This window comes from Aplysia californica, unplaced genomic scaffold (genome assembly GCF_000002075.1).
Source record: "Aplysia californica isolate F4 #8 unplaced genomic scaffold, AplCal3.0 scaffold00489, whole genome shotgun sequence".
In the NCBI taxonomy this organism is placed as follows: domain Eukaryota; kingdom Metazoa; phylum Mollusca; class Gastropoda; order Aplysiida; family Aplysiidae; genus Aplysia; species Aplysia californica.
In genome coordinates this window covers 291,402-299,739 of record NW_004797759.1, presented here as the reverse complement: position 1 = coordinate 299,739, position 8,338 = coordinate 291,402, and the positions used below count along the sequence as shown (strand labels likewise).

The 8,338-nt window shown below is 36.9% G+C and overlaps 3 protein-coding genes across 3 annotated transcripts in view; all 3 read right to left on the bottom strand.

The window, feature by feature from the left end:
* The window catches only part of LOC118477185 (MAM and LDL-receptor class A domain-containing protein 1-like), a gene marked incomplete in the record, with an annotated part of 15,580 nt that extends 13,989 nt beyond the window's left edge, over nt 1-1,591 (bottom strand). Inside the window, 2 exon segments of the mRNA XM_035971721.1 lie at nt 104-372; nt 1,570-1,591. Coding sequence (XP_035827614.1) covers nt 104-372; nt 1,570-1,591 — 291 coding nt within the window.
* On the bottom strand, nt 1,282-5,112 carry LOC106012767 (MAM and LDL-receptor class A domain-containing protein 1). Its single transcript, XM_013086656.2, has 3 exons — nt 4,681-5,112; nt 3,534-3,787; nt 1,282-2,476 (listed from the first exon to the last, which is right to left on the bottom strand). Exons 1-3 carry the CDS (start codon nt 4,883-4,885, stop codon nt 2,321-2,323), a joined length of 615 nt encoding a protein of 204 aa, XP_012942110.1. The 5' UTR covers nt 4,886-5,112; the 3' UTR covers nt 1,282-2,320.
* Nucleotides 5,113-6,263: 1,151 nt separating this feature from the next.
* LOC106012766 (MAM and LDL-receptor class A domain-containing protein 1) overlaps nt 6,264-8,338 on the bottom strand; it is an 8,229-nt gene continuing 6,154 nt past the window's right edge. Inside the window, exons 4-5 of the mRNA XM_035971720.1 lie at nt 7,625-7,718; nt 6,264-6,269 (exon numbers count right to left, since the gene is read on the bottom strand). Of these exons, the coding sequence (XP_035827613.1) occupies nt 6,264-6,269; nt 7,625-7,718 (100 nt within the window). The remainder of the gene's footprint in view (nt 6,270-7,624; nt 7,719-8,338) is intronic.

The window sequence follows — 8,338 nt, the reverse complement described above, 5'->3', positions numbered from 1 at the left end:
TTATTATTACTATTATTATTTTACACACTAACAGAGTGGAAAATGAGCTGCTGGTCTAAATATTCAAAGAGGCAGAACTCAAAACACACACAAATGAACTGACCTGGTATGTGTTGCCGGTACCGGAAGTCCCTGGGATGGGAAAGCTGCCCAGTTTCCAGCCAGTCCCTTGGTCTCCAGAAAGAGTCCACACGAGAGAGGACGCCGAACCATTCTTGAGGTAAACATTAAGGCTTCCCACATCTGTGCCATGCATGTTATAGCGAAAATTGAAACAATTTGAAACACCAGTTGCTGGAATCAACGTACTGATCAGTCGAGAAGAGTCTCCAGGCTTTCTGGGAGGATCGGAATCCGTGAATATGTAGTGACCTGAGGAATTAGGGACAATATGCACTCATTTAACACAATCTGCTAAAAAAATATATAATTAAAGTCTACTGTATGTGCTCTGTTCACAGAAGAAGAAAAAAATACTGGAATATTCACAAATGAGCTTTACTTCCAAAGTACATTCAACTTTCTGAAAATGTATAGGTTTATGGCTTCTTCTTGCTTATTTGTTTATTCTCAAGCATTTTCCAACATGATGTGGCGAAATCATATACAGTCAAACCTGCTCTTAATGGCCGCCAGTATAAGACAATCACCTTCCTATTTACCCCCTTGCATATTTTTTTACATTATTATGTCACCGAGTAAAATTTACGTCCACTTTTCACCACGACTATGGATAACCATCTCAGACAGTTTCGATTAAAATTTCCCCTGCCGCCACAGGCTATTTGTTAGCAAAGCTTGATGGGTTAATGGCTGAAGATTTTTCTTTCTATTCATCTCCTGCTGCTTCTAATGCACACAGATTTTAGTGACTGTTACCTCCACCAACAATTATCCTTCCTCTATTCATGAATCATTGTTTGTGTTCCAACTTTGGATTCAAAACTGCTACATCATATACGTTGTTGTTGTTTTCAAATTCCTTTAGCTGCGAGCATTTCGCTCTTGGCAGCGAAATGTATATAGTTGTTCCTTTGCCCTCAATCTGGTTAGCCCTGCCTACCAAACTAAAACAAACCGATTGTGCCAATGAGTACTAGGTATTGCTGTCGGTTAGGCAATTTTTATCTTGGGGGGGGGGCTCAACATTTCTCCTGTCCCTTCAGAAACATATTTCTGTGTGGATTTTACTGAAAAATGTTGATCAAAGGCACGAAAAATATTTGGCAGCCATTTTCTCACTAATCTTACCTCTGGTACTAGGCAACCCCACCTCTTTCAATCGCAAATATCGAGATTTCTTTTCAAGATACATTGGTATTTATTAATTTCATCGGAAGAGAGACAAATGAACAAACTTAAAGACAATACCAAGAACTCTATAAGCCCAAAATTTGAGGAGCTTCTGATTCCACCATGATTTGATTCGTATAATCTATGTCTTTTGGGTGATACAGAAAAAAACGAGAAAATAAAGTCTCATGTTGCTAGGACAAAATCCAACTCTTTAAGTACACGCAAAAAGGGAAACTCACTAGTAATTTCCTTTTTCTAACCATAGTTACTCACCATGACTTACAATAATAGCCATGTCTATACTTATAAAAAGACAAAGAAAAAGAAGTAAGAAAGATATCTCAGCCGTGTATGACAGGATTATTAAGCAAAGGTTATCTTAAAAGAAAATCAGAAAGGCATTTGGAATTTCTGAAAAATATACCCTTTTCCCAGGATGCACTCAATTCCGACTTGTCTCACCTACAAGGAGATTTTGCAAGTATGTCTTTCAAAAATATGTACGTACCACTGCTATTAGAAAATGTGAAATCTGAAGAAGGCCCTGTTCCATAAGTCCCTGTGCTACCCTGTCTGACAATCCAGTCAAACTGATCAGCAGGGTCATTTGAATACAGGCAAAAGTCGTTGTTCTCGAAGTCGCAAAAACCTGCAATAATAAAGGAATACTTCAATGATTGTGATATTCCAATCGAAAGAAAGAGCTGTGGAGCTGACCTACCATAGAAAACTGCATCTCCCCTCGACGCTTAACAGCAACAGAGGATGAAAAAGTAAAAGTGAGTCTATGTAATTGACAAGAATAAAGAGTCACTACACTAGATGATTTTTCAAACCAAAATGTAGATGGAGCCTGCATTAATGTTAATTTGAAGAATAAAAAACAAATTTTTTAAAACAAAGAGCTTGCTTAAAAGCAATGATTATTTTTCTGCAATAGTATTAAAAATGCAGGGAGTCATACCGATACGAGCATCTCTGTCTTAGAAACCTATTGCAAAGACAAATATTTCAAACCTAATTATCATTTCATGTAGCAAATTGTCAAATTAAATGCAAATTGTTCCTGATGAACAATACTAAACTTACCAATTGCTCTGCATTGTCCTGGTCTGATGGAAACATCATCTATTGCTACAACACTTGTTCCGAAGGGTGCTATCTGAGCCGTGAAAGAAGCCTGTCCCAAATATAGCACCCCAAAAAATACATCATTCTCTGATAGAGCACACAAACCTATATGATTTCAAAATTGAGCTTAACAATGCAAAGCATTCTCACATAAAGCACAAAAGTGTACACCAGTCCTGAACAGGCACAAAAAGCATAATATATTCCCAAAAAGAATTACAAAGATGCATATCATTTTGAAATAGAGCACTAAACATACACAAAAGTGAACATCATTCCAAAAAGAGCAAGTAATTTCCAAACAGAAATCAGCTCATTTGCATTTAATTAATTGCTAAGATATTCACTCAAAATAGAATCAGTATAATTACAGGAGACTTACATCCCCCTATTCTCACTGCTCTTTTTTCATTTTCACAAGAAATGTTTTAAATGATAATATTAAATAGCAATTATATAAACCTCCTTCCCTTTAAGAAAAAAGCTCTGAGAGCTGTACAATCATTTACAGCAGACAATTGACAGACACAAAAAGAGCAAACAAACAAAAAAAATCAAGCAAGAAAAGTTTGAAATAAATGAGAATGATCTGGTTTCCTAAAGCTCTTTTAAAAATTTCAGTATCTTTCATACATTTAATGACGTATTTTATATATAGAAGTGTGTTGATGATTGCAGATAACAATAATAATAATTGCATTTACATAACGCATATCCATGCTCTACAGCTTGTTCTACGTGCTTTACAACCCGTATTACCCCAGCAGACCCTAGAACACTCAGAAACATTCTTCGCTTTCCTGGAAACATACAGAGCAAGCTGCAAGCTGCAGATTGCACGCACTCAAACACTAACAAAACTGACAAGATCTTTCTTTGTCTACATCCGAGTAGGTATTTGTACCTGGGTGAAGTGAGGAAAATTTGTCGTGTAAAGAGCCTTTTCTACAGACACAGTGTAGGGTCCCTGACAAGATCCGAACACATGACATTCTTATTGCATGTCCAAGATCCTAACCACTAGGCCACTAACGCCACAATATTCTATTATTTTTTTAAATTAAAGTAGCAGTGATGCCTACCAAAGAACAAGCAAAATGACAAACCTGAATTTGTCCACTTCCTGTCGGAATATTCACTTGACCAATCATCCACGTATTGACTGGTGATCGCCCTGACCAAGACACCCCTGTTGATGATGGACTTCCAACAACTACGCTTAGACTTCCGGTAGATCCAGGTATGGTATACCAAAACTGCAAGCAACGTTGACTGCTCGATCGAGGAAAACTGGGGCTAACAAGTTTCGCTCTCTGGGCCCTACCTCTGGTTCCAGAGACGCGAGCCACAAGAAAGTGCCCTGGCAAAATTTATTTAAACATGTTGTTAAAATAAACGAAAAGATTGTTAAATTGTCACTCTATTTCATTCAAAATAAAGATTTTGAAGCAAAGTTTGAGTCTAATTTTGCTTACATTTGCTTTTCTTCACCATCTGGTACCACAATAATTTTTAAGTTACTACATGAGTATAGTACACTTTGAAATCTGCGATTCATTAACAAAAGGCAACTCAAGATTGTGTATCTGAGTTCAAGCCCTACGGCTTGAATAGAGAAATAAATTCCGCTACCTAAGAGTTGAAGACACTTTGTTCTTGTCAGTCCACTACCTAACCAGACGCAAAGGAAGTGTCAGTCAAAAAAGTAAAATTTAAAAAACAAACAACAACAACAAAGAAATGAGACGGAAGAATAACATAAAGACAAGTGTTTTACTGACCTACCATTGGTGGTTTGAGTCATGTGGTCAGTACCGTGGGGGGGAGACAAGTTTTTTGTCTGTTACTTACCATTTGTGGTTTGAGTAGTGGGATCAGTACTGTTACTTTCCACTGACGGAGTAGTGTGAGTCCCGCTCATAACTAACTGTGCCTGATCTCCAACAGGGAACTGCTGCTTTTTCTTTCCTAATCCTTACTATTGTAATTTTCCTCTACTTCTTTTGTACGTTTGTCACACTCTTGTGACCTGCTATTTTCGGGGTGCCTTGATAGTTAAAGCACACTTTGTGCTGTTGAAGCTAGAGAGGTGAGCAGAGTAAGTCTGATTTCCCTGTAAAGACTTTTCTGTTGACACCCACCCTTTGACGCTCATATGACCTTATGCAGTTGTGAGCGGTGTAAAGCCCTCTACTAAAACTAAGAGTAGTGTGATCAGTGACAGGAAAAGACAAATGTTTCACTATGACTTACCACTGGCGGTTTGAGTCGTGTGGTCAGTGGCAGGAAAAGAGCCAGCCCTCCAGGTCCAGTTGAAGTTACCCGCAGAGTCAAATTTGTATCCACAAATACTAGAAGTCTCAAAATCACAAGCGATTGAAGATGATCCAGCTGAAGAAAAAGTGCAGTGTGAGGAAAGTTCAGCATTTACAAGAAAATACTTAAGATGACTCTGCATAGCTGTCTGGAAACAGTTAATTTCCAAAATCTCAGAAATGCATTCTAGCACACATACAATGTGTATGTGTGTGCCCGTGCCTGTTCATTATGAACATTCACATAGCCACACTCATAGCAATCATGTTTTTAAATCTCGAATTTTTTCTGATGCATGCATTTCTTTGTATTTAAAACATGTGCAGTGTGTAAAAGAAAATTCTTACATAATGAAAAAATTACTGTATCCCATCAATTTTGCTCTCTGCATGCCAAACTATATTTTCATTTAATCTGGCATTCTTTGAGAAACAGAGCCATTTCATACAAACAAATTTAGAAAAGTTATACCTCGTACCCTTTATCTACTCTTTCTCGGGTATACTGATGCACTAAATTTGTAGAGGCAGTTCCCTGTGATTAGTGGTAACTGACATTGTATCATTACTTTCTTTACTATTTTCATGCACTCCATTTGCCATGATTTCACCTTTCCATGACTATAATTATAATGGGTTGTTTTTTTTAGCCATACTTACTACAAAAGGTGAGACAACTAAACTAACCAGATTGATCTTCTACAAAATAATCCAACTTGAGTTCAACTAATGTCTCTTAAATGGAAAATCAAGGTAGGCTGGGGGGGGTGAGGGGACAAAAGTTGATAAATAGCTTCCCTGACCCTTAATAATAATAATAATAATAATAATAATAATAATAATAATAATAATGGATTGCATTCATAGTGCATATCCACTTATACAATGCTCTATGCACTAAACATGAAACATATCATGGATTTACACATCAATTTTATAGGCACGTAGTATTACATATGCGTGCACACACATACTCATGCACTCACGCACCTTCACACACTTACATACTCACAGACGAACATACGCACATACAAACTCATGATGGTCTACAGCTTGGATGGATTCTGTGTAATCGAAATATGATTAAAACATTTCTTTTGATACTTTGTTATGTTTCATACTTAAATAGTCACAGTCTATAACTTTACTCTTAGTCTTAGACACATAACATTCATCCAATACATCCCATCTAGAGGACAATTATGGAAACATAAATTATTTTCTTCTACTGAAACTATTACATCAAGAATTAAATATGAACATTTTCTCTTTTTATACTGAATCTCACCTGCTTGACAAGGACCAGAATTTTTAAATACAATATCATCAATGGCAATGTCTCCTTTGATTCCAGTCCCTCTCACTGCTTCTATTTTTATCTGGAAATGAAACAAATTTTAAAATCTCACATCTATGGGAAAAAACCTGTGATTTTTTTCTCAAAAAAACACCAAAAATTTATTGTGACATAAATTTGAAAAATAAGAGAAAGGACTTTTCAAATACACAACATCAAGAAGATTACATCTGTCAAAAAAATATAACAAAGAGTAAAATTAACTCAATTTGGTACAGCACCATAGCACATCATAGTGTAAGTAATGTATGGTTTTATTTCCAAAGTATTTTTATTATAATATCAATTTACCACTTTCGCAATGCACCCCACAGGGCGAAATATTGAACTTAGATATTTTTTACAGTGCAATGAATATTGAAATACTCAGGTCTCTACCAATTTTTAGCTTTTTATATTATCGTGCTTACAATTTGATGATGATAATGATGATGATGATGATGATGGTTTTGCTTCCTTAATGGGCCTGGTGGACTCCACGATGAAATCTTCTAGCTAGAGCGAGGCTCTTTTTTGGCTCCATTGTCAATATACTTAGAGGCACCTCCACTCGTCGTAGCCACTCTCTCTCGAATTGCCATTGTTCCTGGACATTCAAACTTATGTTTGACATCCTCCATTTCATGGCTGCATCTTCGGCAACATGGCCTGAACTCTTCATTTAAAAAGTTCTTATACCATCTCAAGCTCCCATGATGGTCCGACCGCAGTCTCACTAGCTCAACTTGGTCCCAGCGACATGTGATACTTTGTTCCTGCTTATTGGAGTACCCAGAATACACATCTTCGAGATGATGATGATGAAGATGATGATTGATAATGCTGTCCCCGTGGTTTTATGCACCCCCCATAATTTAGCAAAATTTGATCATTTTTTACTTAATTTCTGATTATTTTCCTTTATCATTCTTTGTTAAAATTAACAGATTCGTATAATTTCATATTTTTTGGCTCAGTTTGCAAAATTTTCAGAATTTTTCTTGCTTAAAATAACAGGGACAGGTAATGGTGGGGGTGCTGAGGATTTGTACTTTTCTAAATAATGATGATGGTTTTTTTTGTTTCCTTAATGGGCCTGGCAGACTCCACAAGAAATCTTCGAGCGAGAGTGAGGCTCTTTTTCGGCTCCATTGTCAATATACTTAGAGGCACCTCCACTCGTCCAAATAACTCCATTCGCATCGATGATGATGATGATCATCATCATCATCATCATCATCTACATCATCATTGGTAATGGTGGTGATGCTGAGGATTTGTACTTTCTTAAACGATGACGATGATGATGATGATGATGATGATGATGATGATGATGATGATGATGATGATGATGATGATGTTTATGATGATGATGATGATGATGATGATGATGGCAAAAACGTAAACGCCTAAGAAATATTTTTCTCCACCTCCTTTCAAAAATTTTAATTGTGCATTATAATGTCCATCTTTAATCATCGTCTCACTACACTTGTTTGGGCTTTAGAAAGGCCCCCTAAAGATACAGAGAAAAAGAGAAACTTACAGAAAAACTGGAACCGGCAGACACATCCACGCTGGCCTGCTTCCAAATATTGTTCTGGTTCCCGTTACGATTCCATATAATCTTGTTTGTAGGACTAGGTCAAAGAAACATCAACTTCAAATTACAATCAACAGAGTTGTTGAGATCACAAAAAAGGGGATTAATGGTACTATAACACGAATGCTTTAGATTTCTTTGACCCTTTTCATCACATTTACTCAATAAGCTGTAATGGTGGCATAATACGTGTGTGTGTGTGTGTGTGTGTGTGTGTGTGTTTGTGTGTGTGTGAGTCAGCATGGTGAAATCAGGTGCTCTTCAAAATATTGAAAGTCAAGAAACTGGCATTTTTGGGGGCAGGTTAGGGGATTTTTATCTGATTTTTTTTCTCAGCTAAACACCTTTCATGCCCATTAAAGAACACATTTCTGTTTGTAATTTACTGAAATACGTTGATTAAAGGCATAAAAGATGTAAAATTTCAGTTTCCACGGTCTCTCAAGCTTAGGAAATAACTCAACTATGGTGGCCATTTTCGCCCTAATTTTACCTCTGAACCAGGCTGCCCAAACCTCCTTCAGTCACCAATATCTTGACTAGTACCCAAGATAAAGGAATATTTTTTTTCATCAGAAGAAAGGCAAATGGACTGGCTTTAAGATGATACCTATAACCCCACATGCTGACAAGCGCCTGATTCCACACACACACACA

Excerpts from the sequence above, each read along its gene's own strand:
- LOC106012767 (XM_013086656.2), bottom strand. The coding sequence starts at position 4,885 with ATGCAGAGTCATCTTAAGTATTTTCTTGTAAATGCTGAACTTTCCTCA. Across the intron at positions 3,788-4,680 it reads CACGACTCAAACCGCCAGTG|GGCACTTTCTTGTGGCTCGC; the intron begins GTAAGTCATAGT and ends AAATTTTGCCAG. Across the intron at positions 2,477-3,533 it reads CAGGAAGTGGACAAATTCAG|GCTTCTTTCACGGCTCAGAT; the intron begins GTTTGTCATTTT and ends TATTTGGGACAG.